This window comes from Phyllobates terribilis, unplaced genomic scaffold (genome assembly GCF_046119375.1).
Source record: "Phyllobates terribilis strain yellow unplaced genomic scaffold, ASM4611937v1 Scaffold_1__5_contigs__length_1240528914, whole genome shotgun sequence".
Taxonomy (NCBI): domain Eukaryota; kingdom Metazoa; phylum Chordata; class Amphibia; order Anura; family Dendrobatidae; genus Phyllobates; species Phyllobates terribilis.
In genome coordinates this window covers 423,095,691-423,121,368 of record NW_027362761.1, presented here as the reverse complement: position 1 = coordinate 423,121,368, position 25,678 = coordinate 423,095,691, and the positions used below count along the sequence as shown (strand labels likewise).

General features: G+C 41.6%; 1 protein-coding gene across 5 annotated transcripts in view; it reads right to left on the bottom strand.

The window, feature by feature from the left end:
• Positions 1 to 25,678, bottom strand: part of EPB41L4A (erythrocyte membrane protein band 4.1 like 4A) — a 334,648-nt gene that overhangs the window by 70,335 nt on the left and 238,635 nt on the right. For all 5 annotated transcript variants that reach the window (XM_073677363.1, XM_073677380.1, XM_073677398.1 and 2 more), the window contains 2 exons: positions 23,071 to 23,159; positions 19,215 to 19,278 (listed from right to left, as the gene is read on the bottom strand). In XM_073677363.1, coding sequence (XP_073533464.1) covers positions 19,215 to 19,278; positions 23,071 to 23,159 — 153 coding nt within the window. The remainder of the gene's footprint in view (positions 1 to 19,214; positions 19,279 to 23,070; positions 23,160 to 25,678) is intronic.

Below are 25,678 nucleotides of genomic sequence, written 5' to 3'. Positions count from 1 at the left end.
CACCGGTTTCTGAGCTATTGTGGAATTTACAATAGATATCACTCATGTAATGTAAGAAGTGAAATCTTTGCATTGTACTATATATATATATATATATATATATATATATATATATATATATATATATATATATATATATATATATATATATATATATATATATATATATATATATATATATATATATATATATTTTTTTTTTTTTATTTCTCCGCCGTATCTCTGCATCATGAATCGTGGTATGTGTTAAAGGGGCCACTGAGACTCTTTCGCCCGGGGCCCAGAAAAACCTGGAGCCGGCCCTGCCTGTATGTCCCATAGCAGAGGTCTGATTGCAGAGATATCTGGTTTTATAAAGTCTGTTTTCCAGAGGCTTGGCATCCGAGGGACACCAAGCAAACCCCTCCTATCTGCTTACTATTCCCCTAAATCGCCGCCTCTGTGCTAAATTACCATATTCCCCCCCTCCCCTGCTCATCACAGGGACCTGTGACGTACCGTGCTCTGCCTCCCCTCCCGCACATGCGCAAAGCGACGCTCCCACGGAGCGCACTTTGTTTCCCTCTGGCCCCGTTTGGCTGTGTACTGCCAGCGGAGCGGAAGTCTCAGTGACTCACCGTTGCTTCCGCAATACAAAGCTGTGGTGCAGCACGCAGCCAAATGGGGCCGGAGGGCAACAGAGCGTGCTCCATGGGAGCGGCGCTTTGAGCATGCACGGGAGGGGAGGCAGAACAGGGCACTGGGGAATATGGTAATTTAGCACCGAGGCGGCGATTTAGGGGAATAGTAAGCAGATAGGAGGGGTTTGCTTGGCGTCCCCCGGATGCCAAGCCTCTGGAAAACAGACTTTATAAAACCAGATTTCTCTGCAATCAGACCTCTGCTATAGACAGGTAAGTATAGATTTACTTTTCTATACCCTGTATGACCATAGTAGAGGTCTGATATTGCCCGGGGGGGTGACCGATTCCCTTTAAAGGGGTTGGCCACTTATTTACATATCCCTCTCATGTAATCTAACTGCCACAGATAAGCACTTAACTAAATACTGTATAAGTCGAGTTTTTCAGCACATCTTATGTGCTGAAAAAGTCCCCCTCTGCTTATACTCGGGTATATACTCGAGTATATAGAAATTCCGGTGGTGGATAATGGTGGGGGGTTGCGGTGGCGGAGGAGTGGGGCATACGCAGTAGCAGGCTGCTGCAGCTACCACGTGTGCCCGCTACTATAGGGAAATTAATATTCACTCTTCTCCACTTCCATGGGTGTGAAGAAGAATGAATATTCATTCTCTTTAGTAGCGGGCACAGAGAAGCGCTGAGCCACGGCTCCTGCTGACAGTGCCCACTACTAAAGAGAATGCATATTCACTCTTCTCCACGGCCATAGTCCCAGCGTGGAGAGGAGTGAATATGCCGGCAGCTCACATCAGAGTCTGAGAGCACATGGCTGTGATGCCATGCGCTGCTTAGATGTTGGCATGAGCTGCTGCAGCAGAACAGGACGCAGCGCTGGAGCAGAGGTGAGGAAGGAAAGTGAGTATAAGTGTTTATTTTTTATGTGTGCAATGATGGGCCATACATACCAGGATTGGGTGATGAGGGGTGCCATACATACCAGGATTGGGGGATGAAGGGTGCCAAGCATACCAGGACTGGGGATGAGGGGGGGGCCATGCATACCAGGACTGGGGATGAGGGGGGCCATGCATACCAGGACTGGGGATGAGGGGGGCCATGCATACCAGGACTGGGGATGAGTGGGGCCATGCATACCAGGACTGGGGATGAGTGGGGCCATGCATACCAGGACTGGGGATGAGTGGGGCCATGCATACCAGGACTGGGGATGAGTGGGGCCATGCATACCAGGACTGGGGATGAGTGGGGCCATGCATACCAGGACTGGGGATGAGTGGGGCCATGCATACCAGGACTGGGGATGAGTGGGGCCATGCATACCAGGACTGGGGATGAGTGGGGCCATGCATACCAGGATTGGGGATGAGTGGGGCCATGCATACCAGGATTGGGGATGAGTGGGGCCATGCATACCAGGATTGGGGATGAGTGGGGCCATGCATACCAGGATTGGGGATGAGGGAGCAATGAGTACCAGGATTGGGGATGAGGGAGCAATGAGTACCAGGATTGGGGATGAGGGAGCAATGAGTACCAGGATTGGGAATGAGGGAGCAATGCGGACCAGGATTGGGGATGAGGGAGCAATGCGGACCAGGATTGCGGATGAGGGAACAATGCGGACCAGAATTGGGGATGAGGGAGCAATGCGGACCAGGATTGGGGATGAGGGAGCAATGCGGACCAGGATTGGGCATGAGGGAGCAATGCGGACCAGGATTGGGGATGAGTGGGGCCATGCATACCAGGACTGGGGATGAGTGGGGCCATGCATACCAGGACTGGGGATGAGTGGGGCCATGCATACCAGGACTGGGGATGAGTGGGGCCATGCATACCAGGACTGGGGATGAGTGGGGCCATGCATACCAGGACTGGGGATGAGTGGGGCCATGCATACCAGGATTGGGGATGAGTGGGGCCATGCATACCAGGATTGGGGATGAGTGGGGCCATGCATACCAGGATTGGGGATGAGTGGGGCCATGCATACCAGGATTGGGGATGAGTGGGGCCATGCATACCAGGATTGGGGATGAGTGGGGCCATGCATACCAGGATTGGGGATGAGTGGGGCCATGCATACCAGGATTGGGGATGAGGGAGCAATGAGTAGCAGGATTGGGGATGAGGGAGCAATGAGTACCAGGATTGGGAATGAGGGAGCAATGCGGACCAGGATTGGGGATGAGGGAACAATGCGGACCAGAATTGGGGATGAGGGAGCAATGCGGACCAGGATTGGGGATGAGGGAGCAATGCGGACCAGGATTGGGGATGAGGGAGCAATGCGGACCAGGATTGGGGATGAGGGAGCAATGCGGACCAGGATTGGGGATGAGGGAGCAATGCGGACCAGGATTGGGGATGAGGGAGCAATGCGGACCAGGATTGGGGATGAGGGAGCAATGCGGACCAGGATTGGGGATGAGGGAGCAATGCGGACCAGGATTGGGGATGAGGGAGCAATGCGGACCAGGATTGGGGATGAGGGAGCAATGCGGACCAGGATTGGGGATGAGGGAGCAATGTGGACCAGGATTGGGGATGAGGGAGCAATGCGGACCAGGATTGGGGAAACTTACCAGTAGCTGCTGCATTTCCCACCCTAGGCTTATACTCGAGTCAATACGTTTTCCCAGTTTTTTGGGGTAAAATTAGGTGCCTCGGCTTATACTCGGATCGGCTTATACTCGAGTATATACGGTACTTTACCAAATCCTGCAGTAACTGGAGCTGCTCTCCTGGCCACATGGTCTCTGGCTGAGTATCCCCTGCTTCCTTTGATGTCAAGTCAGTTTCTCGCTCTGTTCCAGGAGCTGGACATTTATGGGTGGGCGGACTTGCCGAGCGGGTGGGCGGGGCTGCATTTGTCAGAGCTCACTCAGTTTCTGTAAATAATGCTAGCTCCTCCTGCAGACCCAGCTCTCCCCTGCATCTGTACAGGGCATTATAGCTAAACATCCTCACTTTGCTCTGGTCTGTCTAAAAGGACATTATTCCACAAGTCTTGCTGTTTCTTCAACTGGAAAGATTGGCAATTCTCTTGAATGTTTCCTCTTGCGAATAATCTCTGTGTCACTGTATAATGATGGACTCCAAATTGTTTGGAAATGGCCTTATGACCAGGGTGCACCTAGTTTTTCTCATGACTGTATATATAGTCCTGTGTAAAAGTTTTAGGCAGGTGTGGGAAAAAAATGCTTAATACGGATATTAACCCCATATAGGTATGTCATCGGTCATCTCCCTACCCACATTAGATTAGCTGTCATGTGCATCTAACAGCCGCGAGTGGAATTTGCGATCCACGCGTGGCTGTTAAGTTAAATGCCGCTGTCAATCTCTGACAGCAAGCATTTAACACGCACTGGCCACTGTCGCCCCTGTCATGTGATCACGGGGTGCCGATGGGTTGTCATGTCAGCCTGGGGTCTGTAGAAGACCCCTGTGTCCGTCATTGTAAATCTCCTATGAACGCCGGACGGTGTTCATTGGAGATCAGGATTTATGCTACACATAACAGTGCGGCAGCTCTGCTATGTGTAGCACAGGCTATCAGATGATCCCAGCTTCAAATCTTGATATTACGGAGTTCAGAAATGTCCGATCTATCAAAATATAAAGTAAATTAATCTGATCGGTAAACGGTGTAACGAGAAAAAAAATGTGAAAGAACAGAATTAAGTTTTTTTGGCCACCGCCACAGTGCAATAAAATGCAATAAGAGGCGATCAAAACATTGCATCTACTCCTAAATGGTAATAATAAAAACGTCAGCTCAGTGCGCAAAAAATAAGCCCTCACCCAACCCCGATCCTGAAAAAATTGCATTTTTTTTTTTTGCAATACCACCGCACTTGAATTTTTTTCCTGTATACTATATGGTAAAGTGAATGGTGTCATTCAAAAGCACAACTCATCCCGCAAAATACAAGCGCACATATTGACGGATAAATCAAAAAGTTATGGCTCTGGAAAGAAGGGGAGGAAAAAAACAAAAACGAAAAAAACAGAAAAATGCCCGGGGGTGAAGGGGTTAATATTCTAGCTAAAATTTTTGCTTTGAGATTAAGTCGGGTTCTGTCAATAATACAGCCTGACCAAACTGATTTCATTCCTAGTGAAGCAAAATATTAATATTAAACGGTTAATCTTAAATATAGCAGCTGCCCTTGATGACCCTTTTCCCGGTTTTGTTACATCCCTGGATGTATGTAAAGCCTTTGACTCTGTCGAATGGCAATATTTGCATTCACTATTGTCGCACCTCAAGTTTGGTCCCAACTTTTGTATTTGGGATAAACCATTATACAATTCTCCTAGAGTAAGAATTCAAACTAACTTGGAGATGTCACAAGCTTTTCCTTTGCAAAGAGGGACTACACAGGGGTGCCCCTTGTCTCCTCTGCGGTTTGCAGTAGCCATCGAGCCATTAGCCCTGGCTAATTGGCAGGCTCGGGACTTCAAAGGTTTAATCCAAGGGTCCTTAACAGAAAAACTCTGTATGCAGATGATACCTTAGTAAATACAGCAGACATCAGTCCTTCCCTGTCTTCCCTCCTAAGGTTGGTTGATGAATTTGGGTCATTTTCTGCATTAAATGTTAATTGGCAGAATATAATAATAATAATCATCATCTTTACAAATTGGTTCTTTTCCGTCTATCACGTTCATATAGTCGGAGCCAGACTCAAGATGTTTGTGTACCAGTAGCTGAAAATTTTAAGTATTTGGGGATTATGGTTTCTCAAAAGGTAGAACAATTTATTGCATTAAATGTTGATCTTCTAATAGCAGAGACGGGTAGACAACTCAACTCTAAACAACATTTCCCTCTAACTCTTATTGGGTGCATAAATCTCTTTAAAATTATATATTTGCCAAATTCTTATATTTATTTCATTCCTTCCCAGGTTATAATTATTAGAGGAACATTTTGGCTCTTGGAAAGTTTGGTGCGTACCTTTTACTGGCAAGGAAGTTCCCCTAGAATAAGTTTATCAAGTTTGCAAGCGCGAAAACATCATGGAGACCTGGCGGCTCCTAACTTATTCTTTTACTTCCTGGCCGCTCAGTCAGTGTACGCTTATTGATGGATAGATATGGACATGAGCAAGGCCGCCACTGCACAAGCAGGCTCCAATTCCTCTAAATACAGTAGGTAAAGTGTGGGGCAATAGCACAGAGTATATTGAGGGGCTCAGATACAACACCGGTGTCGCCCAGTGTGCTGCTTTGGTTTAATCTCCACCTTCCACATTTACATTCTTTGCCTGATATGGTTCTCTGGGCGAAGTATGGCGTCAAATTCGCCTTTCATATTTTCTCAGATACCTCCGAATTACTTACCCTTAAGGATTTCCAAACTAGATATGGAATTCCTGATACCGCTAAGATCCTATAAGTACAACTTCGTCATGCACAATTTGGGAGAGCGCCAGTGTCCCTAGGCTTTTTAAAACTGGAGGAGCTCTTGGGGACATCTGATTTACTTAAACCCCTAACACAAGCATATTCTCTTCTCCAGTCATCTGTTGTCAAGCCTTAAGATCAGGCTTAAGTGAAATGGGTTTTATTTCTCAGTAGTAAGCGCTATGGACGGTTTGATCCAGACAAAATTTCTAAACAGAGTTTACTACACTCCAGAAAGGTTGAGGAGGTTTGGGATGGCTCTGGATGATTTCTGTTTTCATTGTCAAGCGGCGGAGGGTTCCTTTCTCCACTCAATTTGGTCCGGTCCAAAAATTCTTCCATTCTGGCCTGAGCCCCTTCTGTTTATTCATTAACACTCTGACTTCCCTAGGGTGTTGTCCCCCTAAAAAGAGTGCCTGCTGGGTACTATATTATATTATTGATGGGTCCTACAATAGACTATTTTTTAGATGTCTGTATTTCTGTGCTAGAAAAATACTTATAATACCATAGAAATCCATGGAAGTCTTCTGTATACTCCACTGGCTGCAATTAATAAATACAGTGCATTGTGAAAGTATTTGGTCCCCCTTGAACTTTTCTACCTTTTGCCACATTTCTGTCTTCAAACATAAAGATATAAAATTCTAATTTTTGGGGGAAGAATCAACAACAAGTGGGACACAATAGTGAAGTGGAATGAAATTTATTGGATATTATAAAATTAAAAAAATAAATAAATAAATGAAAAGTGGGGCGTGCAACATTATTTGGCCCCTTTACTTTCAGTGCAGCAAACTCAATCCAGAAGTTCAGTGAGGATCTCTGAATGATCCAATGTTGCCCTAAATGACTGGTAATGATAAATAGAATCCACCTGTGTGTAATCAAGTCTCTGTATAAATGCACCTGCTCTGTGATAGTCTCAGGGTCCTGTTTCAAGTGCAGAGAGCATCATGAAGACCAAGAAACACACCAGGCAGGTCCAAGATACTGTTGTGGCGAAGTTTAAAGCCAGATTTGGATACAAAAAGATTTCCCAAGTTTTTAACATCTCAAGGAGCACTGTGCAAACGCCCTCCATCCAACCTCAATGAGCTCGAGCTGTTTTGCAAGGAAGAATGGGCAAGAATTTCAGCCTCTCGATGTGCAAAACTGATCCAGACATACCCCAAGCGACTTGCAGCTGTAATCGCAGCAAAAGGTGGCGCTACAAAATATTAACTCAAGGGGGCCGAATAATATTGCACGCCCCACTTTTCAGTTTTTAATTTTTTTTAAAAGTTTAAAATATCCAATAAATTTCGTTCCACTTCACCATTGTGTCCCACTTGTTGTGGATTCTTCCCAAAAATTAGAATTTTATATCTTTATGTTGGAAGCCAGAAATGTGGCAAAAGGTAGAACAGTTCAAGGGGGCCAAATACTTCCACAATGCACTGTAAATATAGTCCATACGAGATAAATTATGTCATACTAGATGAACATGCATACTGCTCTAATACAATATTCAAGAGTATGGATCTCAGAAACTACCGGTTCCAAGAAGAACTATATGTATAAAGCTATAGACAATAAAATCTGCATAGTCATCCATATGCGAGCAGTCAACTAATAATAACCACCGTAACCATACAAGTCAAAAGCTACTTGAAAATTATCTTACATTGATTTGGACTGCATTAAATGGGTTGTCTCATCCTGAACATTTATGGCGTATACACAAGACATGCCATAAGTTTCTTACAGATGCAAACTTCTACTGTGACTGCTGCTCAAGAAGGGGCCCCACTGTGCCCAGTGGTGGGACCTACATCTGTGAGACATTTACGCCATATCTTGTGCATCTGCCATAAAAGTTTGAGATGGATGAACCCCTTAAAAAATCATCCCACATATTATCTGTCATTGAGCTACTAAACACAACCACATCAGACATTTAGAATCCTTGAAATACCCTGGTTCTGTCTTCACAATGTGCAAACAATGTCCATGCGCCAGTTTACTCCTCCAGAAATAATGATGCTGTTTATCCAGTGATTTTACATAGCTGGAATAACTGTGTTGATTAGTTAGTTAGACAACATTTACTTAGTCTTCTTTCCAATTGTAAAAATGCCACATATTATATATCTGGTCAATCATGCTGCTAAAAAATATATATATATATTTGATCAATCCCTGTCCCTCACTAGAGCTTGCAATCTACTAGGGTTAATTCATGGGAATGTCAATATAGAAATATAGGAACCAGCTCATCCATCCTGCCATACACATAGGCAAACATAAGCCCGCAATATCGGCACTGCCCGATGTATCATGGTATGTAAAGGAAGAATAAGGGTCCTTCTCCAGATTAAATTCAAACATTAAAATCCATCGTTCTTTATTGGAGATCCACTTAATCCTACGTTAAGAACATGCTCGATGTTTGAAAAGTGTTGGTGAATAATATGGTACTGCATCACTATATGTTAGAACAGATCTTCAATAAAGGACAATGGATTTTAAAGAGAATCTGTCAGTAAGATCAACTCTCTTAGGCCATCTATATGGGCATGTAGGTCATAGGAAGCTGAATAAAATGATACCTTGATATCTGCGATCCAATGTCTTATTCCAGAGAAAGCCACGTTTTCTTAATATGTAAATGAGCTGTTCGGAACTATGGGCCGGAAACTGATCTGCATGAGAAGCTTCCTTCAGAGATCATTTTAAATAAAAGGGAGAGTTCCCAGTGTGATATGTAATGGCCGCTTTCTGCTCTCCTGATCTCACTGCAGAGCTGTGTGTGACTAGAACTCACACAGTACAGTATTAACCATATCTTCAGTGTCGTCTCATTGCTTCAGCTTCCATCCCACAGGCAGTCAGAGACAGAGGTCAGTTCTACTGTACCGTGATAGTTACATGCCTCACTCTGAAATGCCCACTTTTAAAATCAGGAGCTGGAACATTTTTTGTACATTTACATAATAATTCTTAGAAAGCCAATTAACCTATTAGAATATTTTTGCCATGTAGAAGGAAGTAGCAAAATCTCTTTTACACAGATAGTTGTATTGTTAATACGGTTGAAAAAAGACAAATGTACATCAAGTTCAACCAAAGGATGGGAAGTGATAAAGGGGATGGGGTATACGTGCAACTGTAATGCATGATCCAGTCTGCCCCACTCTTCTGCCAGTACTAACCATCGAGCCACCGTACTTCTTATATACTTAATACATCCAATGAACTTTAGTGATTTAGTTTAGATACAGGGTTGGCGTCAGCACCCGGGCAAGTGCCGGGGCCCTGAGCAAGCAGGGGGGGTGCCCAATCACCTTTGTGGACAACAGCACACTATGGGGCCCATTCTCTATGGAGCATTATATGGTGCACATTATTCTTTATGGAGCATTATATGGGGTCCATTATTCTGTATGGAGCATTATATGGGGTCCATTATTCTGTATGGAGCATTATATGAGGCCCATTCTGTATGGGTAACAAACCAAAGAGCAAAAAATACCCATTAAAAAGTAACTTTTAATTTTACATTTAAAAAATATGTACCAAATAGTACAGTTAGGACAAACTACACATATTGAGATGAGATGAGATACTTGATAATAAGGGAGTGGTGGGGATAGTCATATCACAATGAAAATAAATAATAAACCCTGAATGACCCTGGTAGAGGAGCTCTCCCTACCTAGCAGCGGAGTGTTTTCACCCTAAGAGTAAAATGGTGCCCCCGCTCCACGACCGCTGTCCCTCACCTGACCCTAAATATCCTTACTCAAACACACACACAAGAATGACCAGTAACTGCCTAATTGCTGAACTAGATATGTATCAAGCACCCAATAATTATGTCAATAGGGATAGTAAACAGACACACAAAAAATAAAATGAAAAGGATCGCCTAAAAAATGAAGGCAATCCTAAAGAAACAATAGCCAATTGCAACATATACTGGTCAAAAATTATATGATTTCAAAAATATATAGCAATGGACATTAGTCTTATTCAAGTCTTTCTGAGGTTCCAACTGGTATTGAGGGACTATGAGACTATTCTGAAGGGACTTTTTGATCCGTTGACGATTTTGGGACTGTATGTAAGATATATGTTGCCTGCTGATGACTCCATATTTGTCTGAGGTACCACTACTAAGGGTACCTGGTGTGCTTCTGAAGTAATCTGCTTATATGTTCTGCTGAGACTACCTCCTGGACCGGGTTCATACAGCCACACACTCGTTGGGTCTGAAGGGGATATCTCCCTGAACACCAGCCGGAACCTCAGAAGGATCTGAATAAGATAAGTCCATTGCTATATAATTTTTGAATTTTTTTGAGATTCTTCGGGACTTTTTTTTTTGATCCTCTGATGATTTTGGGATTATATCTAAGAGACATATTACCTGCTGGTGATTCTATATCTGCCTAAGGGACCGCTATTAAGGGCATCTGATGTATTTTTGAAGTGAAGGTGTTTTGCTGGGAGTACTTCTTGGACCTGGTTCACACAGCCACATATTCTTTGGGTCTGAAGGGGATATTTGCCTCAATACCAGTTGGAACCTCAGAAAGACTTGAATAAGACTAATGTCCATTGCTATATATTTTTGAAATCATATAATTTTTGACCAGTATATGTTGCAATTGGCTATTGTTTCTTTAGGATTGCCTTCATTTTTTAGGCGATCCTTTTCATTTTATTTTTTATGTGTCTGTTTACTATCCCTATTGACATAATTATTGGGTGCTTGATACATATCTAGTTCAGCAATTAGACAGTTACTGGTCATTCTTGTGTGTGTGTTTGAGTAGGGATATTTAGGGTCAGGTGAGGGACAGCGGTCGTGGAGCGGGGGCACCATTTTACTCTTAGGGTGAAAACACTCCGCTGCTAGGTAGGGAGAGCTCCTCAACCAGGGTCATTCAGGGTTTATTATTTATTTTCATTGTGATATGACTATCCCCACCACTCCCTTATTATCAAGTATCTCATCTCATCTCAATATGTGTAGTTTGTCCTAACTGTACTATTTGGTACATATTTTTTAAATGTAAAATTAAAAGTTACTTTTTAATGGGTATTTTTTGCTCTTTGGTTTGTTAGTTAGTTTATTTACCCTGTTTCTCCAACAGTTGTTAGATATTTTTCTGGTATTTCCCATTCTGTATGGGGTATTATATGGGGTCCATTATTCTGTATGGAGCATTATATGGGGTCCATTATTCTGTATGGAGCATTATATGGGGTCCATTATTCTGTATGGAGCATTATATGGGGTCCATTATTCTGTATGGAGCATTATATGGGGTCCATTATTTTGTATGGAGCATTAGATGGGGTCCATTATTCTGTATGGAGCATTATATGGGGTCCATTATTTTGTATGGAGCATTAGATGGGGTCCATTATTCTGTATGGAGCATTATATGGGGTCCATTATTTTGTATGGAGCATTATATGGGGTCCATTAGTCTGTATGAAGCTATATATGGGGCTCATAATGCTGTATGGAGGGCTATACTATCCGGTCTGCACTGTGTGCTGTGAGGATTCGCCAGTTTCTGAGCTATTGTAGAATTTACAATAGATATCACTCATGTAATGTAAGAAGTGAAATCTTTGGGATTGTACTATTATATATATATATATATACATATATACACACACATATACACAGTACAGACCAAAAGTTTGGACACACCTTCTAATTTAAAGATTTTACTGTATTTTCATGACGATGAAAATTGTACATTCACACTGAAGACATTAAAACTATGAAATAACACATGTGGAATTATATACTTAACAAAAAAGTGTGAAACAACTGAAAATATGTCTTATATTCTAGGTTCTTCAAAGTAGCCACCTTTTGCTTTGATGACTGCTTTGCATACTCTTGGCATTCTCTTGATGAGCTTCAAGAGGTAGTCACTGGAAATGGTTTTCACTTCACAGATGTCCCCTGTCAGGTTTAATAAGTGGGATTTCTTGCCTTGTAAATGGGGTTGGGACCATCAGTTGTGTTGTGCAGAAGTCAGGTGGAGACACAGCTGATAGTCCTACTGAATAGACTGTAAGAATTTGTATTATGGCAAGAAAAAAGCAGCTAAGTAAAGAAAAACGAGTGGCCATCATTACTTTAAGAAATGAAGGTCAGTCAGTGTGAAAAATTGGGAAAACTTTGAAAGTATCCCCAAGTGCAGTTGCAATAACCATCAAGCGCTACAAAGAAACTGGCTCACATGAGGACCGCCCCAGGAAAGGAAGACCAAGAGTCACCTCTGCTTCTGAGGATAAGTTTATCCGAGTCACCAGCCTCAGAAATCTCAGGTTAACAGCAGCTCAGATTAGAGACCAGGTCAATGCCATACAGAGTTCTAGCAGCAGACACATCTCTACAACAACTGTTAAGAGGAGACTTTGTACAGCAGGCCTTCATGGTAAAATAGCTGCTAGGAAACCACTGCTAAGGACAGGCAACAAGCAGAAGAGACTTGCTTGGGCTAAAGAACACAAGGAATGGACATTAGACCAGTGGAAAGGTGAACGGATGGACTCGACATGCCTGGTTCCCACCGTGAAGCAAGGAGGAGGAGGTGTGATGGTGTGGGGGTGCTTTGTTGGTGACACTGTTGGGGATTTATTCAAAATTGAAGGCATACTGAACCAGCATGGCTACCACAGCGTCTTGCAGCGGCATGCTATTCCATCCGGATTGCGTTTAGTTGGACCAGCATTTATTTTTCAACAGGACAATGACCCCAAACACACCTCCAGGCTGTGTAAGGGCTATTTGACCAAGAAGGAGAGTGATGGGGTGCTACGCCAGATGACCTGGCCTCCGCAGTCACCAGGCCTGTACCCAATCGAGATGATTTGGGGTGAGCTGGACCGCAGAGTGAAGGCAAAAGGGCCAACAAGTGCTAAGAATCTCTGGGAACTCCTTCAAGATTGTTGGAAGACTATTTCCGGTGACTACCTCTTGAAGCTCATCAAGAGAATGCCAAGAGTGTGCAAAGCAGTCATCAAAGCAAAAGGTGGCTACTTTGAAGAACCTACAATATAAGACATATTTTCAGTTGTTCCACACTTTTTTGTTAAGTATATAATTCCACATGTGTTAATTCATAGTTTTGATGCCCTCAGTGTGAATGTACAATTTTCATAGTCATGAAAATACAGAAAAATCTTTAAATGAGAAGGTGTGTCCAAACTTTTGGTCTGTACTGTATATATATATATATATATATTTCTTATCTGTGCATCATGAATTGTGGTATGTGCTAAAGGGGCCCACTGAGACTCTGTCGCCCGGGGCCCACGAAAACCTGGAGCCGGCCCTGTTTGGATGCACTGAATATTACTTATGAGATAACTAGAAATTAGTTTATCCTAAGCAGAAATGTGAACTGATGGCTCATTCCCTCATCAATTAATGCAAACGTGATTACTGCTGCTCCCGCTTCCTGTGAAGACAGTATGAAGCCACAAAACCCATTACTGCAAATAATAATGTACATGTGAACTGTAAGCAATTAATATTCATTAGCTCAATGCAGTTAGTGAGATAAAATGGTGTTACATGGAATCAAAGCTGAAATAATAAACTGGAAGATCACAGCAAAAAGCTCTTAACAATCTTGTATCAATCACCGGCATAATAAGTAAAGCAGGAGCGGGTGATAAGGAGAACGTGAATAGAAATTAATTTGACAAAATTATTTCCAGTTAGCGGACAGCGACACTATAAAAGATCAATGGGTAAAATATTAACATTCCGCAATTAATCTGTATCACAAACTATACAATCTCTCAACTTTGTCTTCTGCTGGCTGCATACAAAACTTCCACTAAATAGACTATGCAAGTGCAAGAGAGATAAGACCTCTGAATAAAAACACCTTAAATGTACTAAACAATTATAACCAAAAAGTAAAGTTTCCAGATAGCACGTGTCCACAAGAAGTCCATGTGACCGCAAGTATGCAATATGAATACTTCTGGCCACATTCCGACTAGACGTATTCGGCCTTGCTCAATTCACTTGTTTTGAGCAAGGCCGCACACGTCTAGTTGTCATGTAACTGCACGTATGCAAAAAGCATACCTGCAGCCATTCGCCCACCTGCTACTAGAGAATCCTACGAGCGCGCACACTGAACATTGTGAGGATTCACTCTACGTGACTGCAGACTTGAACTACAGGCCTGGACCACCACTTTAACAGCACCAAAATGAAAGAAATACATCTTACATTTTGGAATTTACATATTTGGATAAATGTAATGACTTAAAAAAGGTATATTAATTGTAAAGTTTCATCAAATGAATTAAACAAGTGGAATGAAAAATGACAACTTTCCGCTATTCCAGAACAAATTATTTATTTAGCTTTCATTCAATGGCTGATAATGACCAAAAGCACAGCAATGATGTTTCCAAGTATTCTGCCCCAAGTCATTAGTCTGGGCTGGCTACAGACGCACCTGCAAGTCATTCTTTGTCCTCACTAACAGGTAATACTGGTAAGAGTTTGCCTTTTAAGGAAGGTCATATTGCATGCCAGGCATAGCTTGTGCAGAGAAGCATGAACTGGCAGTACAGCCGGGGGTGAGTGAAAATTAACTCAAGGAACGCTGGGCATGATGATTCATGTAAACAGCAGCCGCATGTCTCCATGTTCTTCTTGTGCTAATGTGCTCTATACTAGAAGTGAATTAGGTAGAAAAGAAAGAAAACTTTTGCCATATATTATTTTAAAGAAGCACAAGTTGTATATATTAGTCAGATAAAAGGTGTATACTATGCTCAGGGAGTACTTATTACTGGAAGTTGCCCAGGATGGAGGACATTATTATAGGATGGGGAACATTCTTAAACAAAGGGCTCAGGACAGGGGACATTATTAAATAATAGGGACTATTATACCAGGAATGGGCCCAGGATAGAGTACATTGCTACAGCATGGGGCCCAGGATGAGGGGAATTATTACTAGATGGGCCCAGGACAGGGGGCATGATTACGGGAAGGGGCCAAGGATGGGGCGCGATTACTGGAAGGGGCCCAGGACGGGGCGCATTACTACTGGAAGGGGCCCAGGAAGGTGGACATTATTACTGGAAAGGGTCAAGGATGTGTGACATTAGCACTGTCAGAAGCCAATACGAGGGACATTATTACATAGGGGGCGAACATGTATGTCTTTATAGGATCTGGAACACTACAAGGGCCCATACATCTCACCAACATGCAGTTGGGAGCCCAGGTCCAAATTTTGCACTGCGGCCCATCGGACTCTAGATATGCCACTGTTTCATGCCATACAGTCTCCTGGGTCCTGATACACAGTTGGTTCACGTAGAAAACAGTCACTGCATCAACAACACAATATATAAAGATATAATCTTATGTGTGTTCTTATTGTTAAAGGGGTTATCCCCCAGCAACATTATCATCTATCCAATGATCAATAATACGGGGAACCAATGTACTCAGTGTGAATGGCTCAGTATTGCACCTTTTGACCACTTATATGGCAGCAGTAGAGTGCATGTGTGACCATTGCTCCCATAGATGGTGAATGGAGCAGCAGTTATGTAGTCACACTACTGCTGCAAGGGGTAACGATTCTCCTTGTGGAGAGTTACATGCCAAGCCAGGCATGCCAATGTGAGGAGACTTAAGCCTCACAATGCTCCTCTAGGAAATTAAATATGCAAATTGCCTCTTCAGAGAGGAAGAGGACTAGAACTCTAGTGCCACCTATAGAGTTCTAATCCTCTTCCTCTCCGTAGAGGCAATTTGCATACTACTGCTCCATTCACACTGGACAGAAGACTCCGTTTTCCTGATCTTAGGTCCCAGCAGTAGATTTTCCACCAATCCTATACTGATCACTAATCCTGTGGATAGTTACTTATCCATAATTCACATTTTCCAGCAGATTTGTGTCAGGTATTTGTATAGGGATTCTAAGTAACATGTTCAGCAATGGCCAAAAGCAATTCATCTTGTGTCTTGCATGAAACTTTAACAATGAATTTTCTCCTTTATGTTTTAGCCAAATTAAGTTTTACAATAATAAACCACATTAAGAATAAGAATTCTAAACTTTTTAAAGAATAGAATAGTTTACGACTAGCCAAGTTAAAGGGATTCTAAAATGCGGAGATATTGAGGATATAGCCTTAGGACAGGTCATCAACATCAGATCTGTAGAGGTCTGACATCCGGCATCCCCACCAATCAGCCAGCGGAAGTACACAATGGACGGTACCAGGACACCCCAGCTCCATACACTCTAGTGGCTTTTTTGAGCACTACAGCTCAGCTCTCATTCACTTCAATAGGAGCTTGGCAGCAGCATCCGAGAACAGCTGATCGGCAGGGTGGATCATTACTGATCACATTAATGATGTATCCTGAGCACTGGACAGCCCCTTTTAAAAAATGCATTTCAGTCATATCTTCATGACACTTTTGAAGAATACTATCACAATCGTAAAGAAAAAGTGAATATGTTCCCTTGGAAATCAGGATATTGTAGACAGAGTTATGTTACATTAATATACCAGGTGAAACATTTACGTATGAGGAAGCCCAGCCTGTCTGCTAGTTGTACAGGGTGAGAGTAACCTGCCAAGCAGGGCATCCTCCCTAATTCCTGACAGCATACCTCATCCCTGCTGTGCTGTTTGCAGACCTCGATATGTGCCAGCTCGCTGGCTCTGCTCACTTTCATGAAGTTTGGGGGAATTTAGTTTAATCACCAGGCAAACAGCCTATTAGCTGAGGTCAATGGCAACAGAAATATCTCAAAGCGGTATTATTTGGGTGTGGGTATGATGCACGGTGACGTGAAAGAGGGGGATGTTAGCATTACGAGGAGGAAATGTTACTGTATTACAAGATTCTGCATTCTCTTCGGAGACACGGCTGGAGTTTCATCTTGTTTGTTCGCCGTCGTTAATCCCTTCGGTTGAATTTCAACAACCGAGAGGCTGATCTTTATGTGCCATCAATATATAAAGAAAAACATGCATAGCGGTCTAGGCGAACATCCAAATCATGAAAAAGTCCACTTTGGATTCCAAAAATGCTCACCCATCACCAGGAAAGAAAAATGAAATGGTGTGAAAAGATTACACCTTTATTTGTCAAGTGATTAAATCCCTGAGTGTGTAGGAACATGTTTCTTAAAGAGCATAAAATAAAGAAATGGTTTTAAATATGAAAAAAAGTCTATTTTCTTCCCCTTCCATGCCCATAATAAATATCTCCATTATATAGACCATGCATAGTGGTCCGTACTCTGACAGTGATACAAGAACATTTAAATATGGTCTATGGGTTCGTTCAAACAAACATATTTTCGGTCAGACACATGTCGATGTGAAGAACAGACGGCACAATGATCATAAATGTGTTAGTTCACATGAATGCCTTTCCACGCAGACGTAATTGATCTGTTAAAGTATTGATGTATAAAAATGGATACCGTATGGAAGTCAAAATCGGACACATGGAGGGCATACCGGTGACAATATGGAAAAAAATAGTCTACTTTTTTCAAGGTGATAAACAACGCCTAAGGATACATTCACACATTCCTGTGACACACATCTTAGTCCTGTCCATTTTTTTTCTCAGACAGTACACTGGCCCATAGAGTTTCATTGATACATACACACATCAGTTTCAAAAATGGGTGTGTGTCCGGGAGACTCAGTGTATGCCCTATTCTCATCTCTTCTGCAGATCAGACTCAGCCATAAAAATCTATGGTAATCCATGAGATACATATGAAACTGGGAAGACAAAGTCTGTACTTCTGTTTAAATACAAGTGTTGAAGTTGTACAATCAGTAATGACAATTAAAGACTCTGGAGGACACACCCTGTTGACAAACTGAACAGTAACATCTATTTGTTCTGCTTTCATCAATATTTCCAACATTAAAAGGGGTTATCCGGGACTTGTATCATTTTTGCACATGGGGCTAAGAACTAACAGGCAGGTAATTGTTGACTAACTGCCTGTTCTGCTAATCTCTGCCGCCCAGAGTATTCAAAGACCACTCCTGTTAAAAAGGACCACAAATCTGCGGCTTCATTTGACCTCATGTCAATAAAGCAGCATTTCCTCTTCCGCTCAGTTGACAGGACCTTACTATCGACGTCATGCTTATTCATAGCCGATTCCCCGCAGTTAGGCACTGGGGAGCCGGCGGTCAATCAGAATGACATTGGAAGTGGTACCCTGACAACAGAGCAGAGCTGAAGACAAGAATCTGCTCAGATGATGTGACATAACCGGAAGCCATAGAATCGCCGGCAGGGACTACCTGCCTGGAAGTTCTTACCCTCGGAGGGGAAAATAAGCAAACTCCCAGATAAGGCTTCATTCAAATATTGTGATTCATCAGTATTTTGGATCGGATTTTCTTTGTTTTTTGGACTGTATGTCAATATATACCATCAGCTTTTTTCTTACGCTACATAGAACTGATGAAGGTTTCTCAAGCTTCTCCTAATAATCAAGAAAACGAACAGCACTAAGATGCAACCAGGATGGCATCCATGTGTGTTCAAGACTTGAATGAGCGAGTTTGACCCATGACTGGAAATCAAAAGAAGTCAGGTCTGTTTTCTTCTTGCTGGCCACCCACTCAGTCCGCAAAAAACCCCATCAGACACGTGCACAGCGAGATAGAAATATGTACTCACTGCAGTCTATTTGTGAAAAACGCAAATAGTACATGTATATGAGATGTCTGAACGAGCCCTAGATGATAACTATGCATTATATGTAGATTAATATCTTTACAAATTAACTGTTTTATTAAATTCACTATACAAACAATAATCATGTATGTAAAATAGCCTTTATTACAATACACTTATAATTCAGGCTGTGTTTTTTCCCCTGAAATGATGTGATACATCAGTTTTAATACACAGTATAATCTACATGCATTGAATAATTTACTTATCGATATACATTTGTACATGTAATTTTTATCCCTTTCTTCTATTCATTATCCCTTGAATCCTATTATTCCATGCAGCTACTTGCGTCTTTCTAACACCACTATTAATGACATCACGGCAAAAATATATCAACACTGACAGTTTAATTTACTTACATCTTTTCCAACAACTCGTAGTTCAAACTGTGTCTCCTTGAAATGAATCTTTGTAATTCTAGGCCTATTAGGAAAAAAAAAAGAACATTATTGAATATGAGCCCACAATTACTTGTATTTCTGACTGCTTGATTCACGAGGAAAAGTTCACAATTTTAATTAAATTTCCAGCAAGCTGTTCCAGAGATATTCTGTGTACTCAGGTTGTTGGATCAGGGCTGAACAGTAAGTTGTGCCAGCAGCAGATTACATAACTTTGTGCCGATATCTCCATTCCATTCACCATGTACATGTTCACAACAAGTAACGAGGCCAAACGACAAGACAAAACAAACAGGCGCCAGAATGGACGAATCTACCATGTACACCACTGACAAGAGCGCTAATGTACACAAATGATAACTATTTCACCTGCACACCTTGTCTAATAATGTGCTTGTAAGGCTGGGGCTACACACAAACATTCCTCACATGCCTTCCATTATGAATACATTTAACCACTTCAGTATCAGTTTTACTAAATGTGTTGCTAAATTCTTTTTTCACTTATTTGCGGAATTATTCTTATTTCTGTGCTGTGACTAAGGCCCCTTTCACATAGGGTTCTTCTCCACGTTCAGTGGTCCCGTCGAGGCATGCACCTGAACCCCTCACAAAACGAGATTGGGGTGTATGTGCCGACAGGGCCATTGACTAGAATGGTGCCGACGTGGTCAACGGGTGCTCTGATGTGCATAATTTTCGGACATATATACTTACTGGAGGCGGACACTAAGGGCTCATACCCATATGTGTGAAAAAAAAGTTCAGATATCTGGACCAAAAAATTGGACGAGTGTCATGCAAGTGTCTTGCGATTTTCATGAGAGGACAATGCGATTTTTCACACCTAGCATCCATATGACATCCGTATGAATGCGTTTTTTTTCCCTGCAACTAATTTTTTCTCAGTCCGATTTCAGCTGAGAAAAAAAATCGCAGATGAGCTGTAACTTATAGAATAACATTGGTCAGAGTGCAATTCGATAAAAAATCGGATTGCACTCTGACCAATGTTTTTCTATAAGTTACAGCTCATCTGCGATTTTTTTCTCAGCTGAAATCGGACTGAGAAAAAAAATTGCAGGTATTGCCGCGTATATCGGACTAGACTCGCCAATGCAAGTCAATGGGTGCGAGAGGAAAAAACGGACGGCACACGGACCATCTGTACGTCTATTTTTCTCACAAATGAGTATGAGCCCTAAGACGCAGTCTACTATGTCTGAGTGTCCGCCTCCAGTAGGCGTATACAACCAAAAATTATGCATGTTAGAGCATCCGCTGACCATGGTGGCGCATATGCCCTTATCCCGTTTTGTGGAGGCGTTTGGACACAAGCCCCAACAGGTCTGCTGAACGTGGGCAAGAACACAATATGAAAGCACTCTTACTTCTTACTTTTCTATATATTATTGATGCACTATTAAGAAACTGACAACCTATTTTTAGGATAGGTCACAGAAGTCAGATTCTTTTGTATAAGAGTTGATCTGCAATACCCAGGAGCAGTTACCAAATAGTGCACCAAGTTGTGCTGTTCGGCTCTATACACTAACTAGGAGAGCTACACTACTACCGAAACGCGATGTGGTGGTTTAACCATCAACTGCTATAATTACATTTAAGTCAAGCAAATGAGAGGATATAAAAAAAGAATGTACTTGAATTCTATGGTTTACATCAAGTCTTTCAAGGTCTTAAAAGTAGGTCAATACAATTTCAGATGAACAAACACTATATACAGCAAATTACACAGTTTCATTATTTAACAAAAACTAGGCCAAATGAAGAACAGTATGTGAAATTAAGTACACCATTAATGCTTTAACAATAAATCATGTAAATAACAGCCAGCTGCTGCTAATCAAATGCCATCAATTAATTGTTCATCAAAAAGTGTGAAAACCTCTATAAAAGTAAAAGATTTTGACAGTTTTCTCAAGTGGAAAACATTCAAGACCGTTCAAAATGTTCCCATGAGTGAACTACCCAGCAAAGGTCAAACTGTGCAAAGTTCAAAGAAATTTAAAAAAAAAAAAAAAAAAAAACAAGAGCTACAGCTCAGCCTCTAAAGGCCTCACATAGCATGTTAAATGTTCAAGTTTCTCACAGTACAATTATAAAAAGACTAAACAAGCAAGGATTGTTTGGAAAGCTAGCAGGAGAAAGCCTCTTCTAGCTAAAAAGAACAAGGTAGCACAGTTAAAGAAGTTGTCCACTACTTTATATGAACCCCCCCAATGTATCCCCCCGGGGCCCTGAAGTGTTTTTGCAAATACCTTGCAGTACCTTTTCTGCCTCTGAGCAGCGCTATCGCTGAGCGGCATCAAGTGAGCCGTGACATCAGTGACGCGCTCCCCGCGGTGGAAGCAGGGCTGTGGGCGGGGTTACCCCGTGCGTCACACCCAGCATCCAACACGCGTTTTCCCAGTGAATGAGGAGAGTGAGAGTGCGCAGTGGATGCCGGGTGTGAAGCGTGGGGTAGCCCCGCCCACAACCCAGCAGCCACCAGTGGAACGCGGAAAAGGCACCACAAGGTATTTAGAGAAACACTTATGGGCCCTGGGGGAATATATTGGGGGATCATATACAGTAGTGGACAACCTCTTTAATGTTTGCAAAGCTGCATCTGAACAAAGCACAAGACTTCTGGATCAATAAGCTTTGGACAGAAGAGACCAATGTGGCGATGTATGGGCATTATGCCTTGCACCACATATCAGTACAAACATCTTACACCAAGTGTCCAACACCTCACAATAGTGAAGGGGTTATTATTTTGGCTAGTTTTGCAGCCACAGGACCTGGGCTTCTTGCATGGAGTCAACCATGAACTCCTCAGTATACCAAAGTATTCTATGTGAAGTCAACTATGAAAATCTAAGGCTTGGCCGAAACTGGGTCATGCAGCAGGACAATGATCCCAGGCACACCAGTAAATCTACAATATGATAGCTGAAAACGTAAAGAAACAAGGTGTAATGGCTCAGTCAAAGTCCAGACTTCAACCTAATTGAAAGGATGTAACGGGATCTTAAAGGAAACCTGTTACCTGATTCATGCTATCCAAATTGTTGGAAGCACAAAGTATTGATAAATAGAAGCATGCTCTTCCCAGAACCAGACTAATCTAGTCTGGTTATGGTGTGTACTTAAAGGGGTATTCTTATCTCCGAGATCCTATACCAATATGTAGTAGGTGTACTAATAATATTAGCAAATATCTCCAATTAGAAATGTAGTATAGTTTTTCTGATTCACTATGTCACTTACCCCATGTGCAGGACATTGCAGTAGCTAAGGTATCCATGGTTACGACCACTAACAACTAACTGTCACTGTATGAGTGGTCATTACCATGGATACCTAAGCTACTGCAATGCCCTGCACATGAGGTAAGTGATTGTATTTTCTTAAATTTAAGAGCTTCTAAGGGCCAGATGTCCTCATATGCAGGGGCGGACATAACATTTGTGCAACCGAACAGGGCCCAGAGAGGTAAGCAGGTGGAACTGTGCATTAACTATTGGACTGCACAGGTCCATATATCATACTTGCACAGGGTCCATATATCGTACTTGCACAGGGGCCCTATTTTGTCTTTTTCCAGTGCCAATACGTAAAATAGAATTCAAACAGGGTGTACTTAGTTTTCACATGACTGTTCATCTAAACTTATCTGTCAACTACTTCCACAGCATTCATAGCATCTAATCAGTAACCACATTTGAAGTCGTATAACCCTTTCAAAAGACCAAAATAAATGAAAATACCCGATCAATCATCTAATGTTCGTAAAACAAAAAAAACTTACCAAAAATACTTTCCCACTTGCTTCTTATTCTTGTACACAACCAGCCCTACAGGGGTGAGACCTAAAAAGTATTCAGAGTTGTTTTCCCCCTAAAAAAAAAATATAATGAAGCACAAAATATTGATAAATGTCTCTATTAATAGGACGGTTGTACAGAAGACAGAGGCTTTACATGTGCTCCATCCAAAAACACCTGCCACTACCTTTATGTATTTTAGGCCCCTTTCAAAGCACCTTCATACATGCAATTTTTTTTTTTTTTGCTTTTGTGTTACATTCGCCACAACCAGCTTCCAGAGTCATAGGAGCTAGAGTGAAACATTTATGGTTCTTAAAATCTGGTTCTGATGAACTGCGGGATATCTGGGCGTTATGTCTGTAATAAGCACAAACAGTGCCCGTATTATGGTTTCTGCAAACTGCCTTAAAGGGTTAGTCCAAAACTCAAAAGTAAATTTCAATTAATAAATCTTTAAAAACTAATAACTTTTGTAATTTAAGACATGGTGAAATTCCCTACCACTCACTCTGTACTGCCACTTAGGGTTCTGATGGTATTACCCACTTCCTATAACAAATTTGTTTATGAATCCCAGTGCATGATGGGATACTCAAATGAATAGTCATCTGCTGCCACTCCCCTTTCTGCCTTGAAACGAAGCATCAGTGATGACGTCTCGTTTCTTGAGTCAAGAGAACAAATGCGTTACCGCCCCCTGATGAAGCTTCATTTCAGAGCGACAAGCGAGGCAAGGGGAGAGTCGGGAAGTCCCAGCCCCCCGATGATGCTTCGTTTCAGGGTGGAAAGGGGAGTGACAGTTTTAGCCAGCAGATGACTATTCATTTGAGTATCCCATCATGCACTGGGGTTCTTAAATAAATCTTCATAGGAAGTGGTAATACAATCAGAACCCCAAGTTGCAGTACAAAGTGAATGGTCAGGAATATTACCATGTCTTAAATGATAAAAGTTATTCGTTTTTAAAGATTTACTTTTGGATTTTGGACTAGACGTTTAAGGCTTATTCACACATTAGTATTTGGTCTGTATTTTCCATTAGCGTTTGTATGCCAAAATCAGGAGTGGAACTTAGAGAAAAACTATAATTGAAAGATTGACACCTGTCCTGTGTTTTGGAGATACTCCTGGTTTTGGCATACAAATACTGATGAAATACTGATGTGTAAATAAAGCCATAGGCTGAGTTCACACCAGCTTTAAATGTGTGCCACACCAATTATTGGTTTTCGTAATCTATTAGATTTCTATTGCTTTTTGATATTATCCAATAAAAATTACAAAAAAAGAATCCACCCATTGTAAGTCAATGTGACACATCTGGATCATAATAGACATGGATGACAGATCCAATATCCACAAAATTAAGCAGAAAGACTAGATTTTCTGTTTTTGATAAATGAGGCCCAATGTATAACGTATATGATGTATAATATTGTTGGAAACATCATTATATTTTGACTTATTACACAATTTCAGGCACTATATTATAATAGATGTTATGATAATCATTTGTTACTATGTTTCCCGTATTTCTTACTGAAGAATGCACATATAATATAAATCTACATAAAATATATTCAAATTTATACTCGGCTCGATGAAGAATAAAATATGAATTCTCATTTCAAACACATAAAAACTCTAAGGCTGGTAATAAGGCCAATTCCCTCAGATAGGGCTAATGGAACAGAAACATTTACATTGTTAAACCTTTATGCTTGTAATTGAATACGGGAAATACATTTATTCTGCCTGTTTTATTATACTCAGCAAGGGCACATTACAGCCAATTAACAGTTTATATAGAGTCTGCATGAAACGATGAGATCAAGTACTAAAGTCAACTCATTTGGCAGAGGATGAATCCATCTCTATGTTTCTGGGACATAAACTACTTTGATATTTTTCCAATGTTACATCAAATTTTGCAATCCAAAAAAACAGAGCTGAAACGAGTAGGTGCATCATGTACCCCCCAAGGGCACCAGCAGTTTCATTTTTAAGGAAAACATTGGGGTAATTTATTAAAACTGGTGTTTTGTGAGCCAGTCTTAATTGAAAGTACAAGATGAGCCTAATTAAGTAAGATTTTATTAATGTGTCTTAAAGTGTAACTAAACTCTTATTAGACTTCTGATAATTTGGAACTCCTTTAACATTGTGTAGCTCACTCCACTTAGTGCTCCAATCAATTTAGAGAAGTGCTCAGCTTCTGCATAAGCATGTGCACAGCAGTCTATGATCCCAAACACTACTGTGTGTACCCATATAGTAGCAGAGTGCTTTTGCTTGTTGAGCGATCCACTGATCAGGATCTGGGCCACCACTGATCTACAGAATGTTTAATGGGCTCCAAAATAAATAATTAAAAAAAAAACAATTAAAGTTTAGTTACACATCTCTGGTCGCCTATGGGCTACAGGAACATTTTATTACTTACAAAAGCTTAAAAATGCCATTACAATTACCAATGCATGAATAGTCCTATTTGTTAGGGCAGGTGGGGAAAGACTGAGATGGCTGCTTCTTAGGTGCTTTACGGTTTAATGAGGAACAGAATCTGTATGGTAACACGTCCAAATGGCA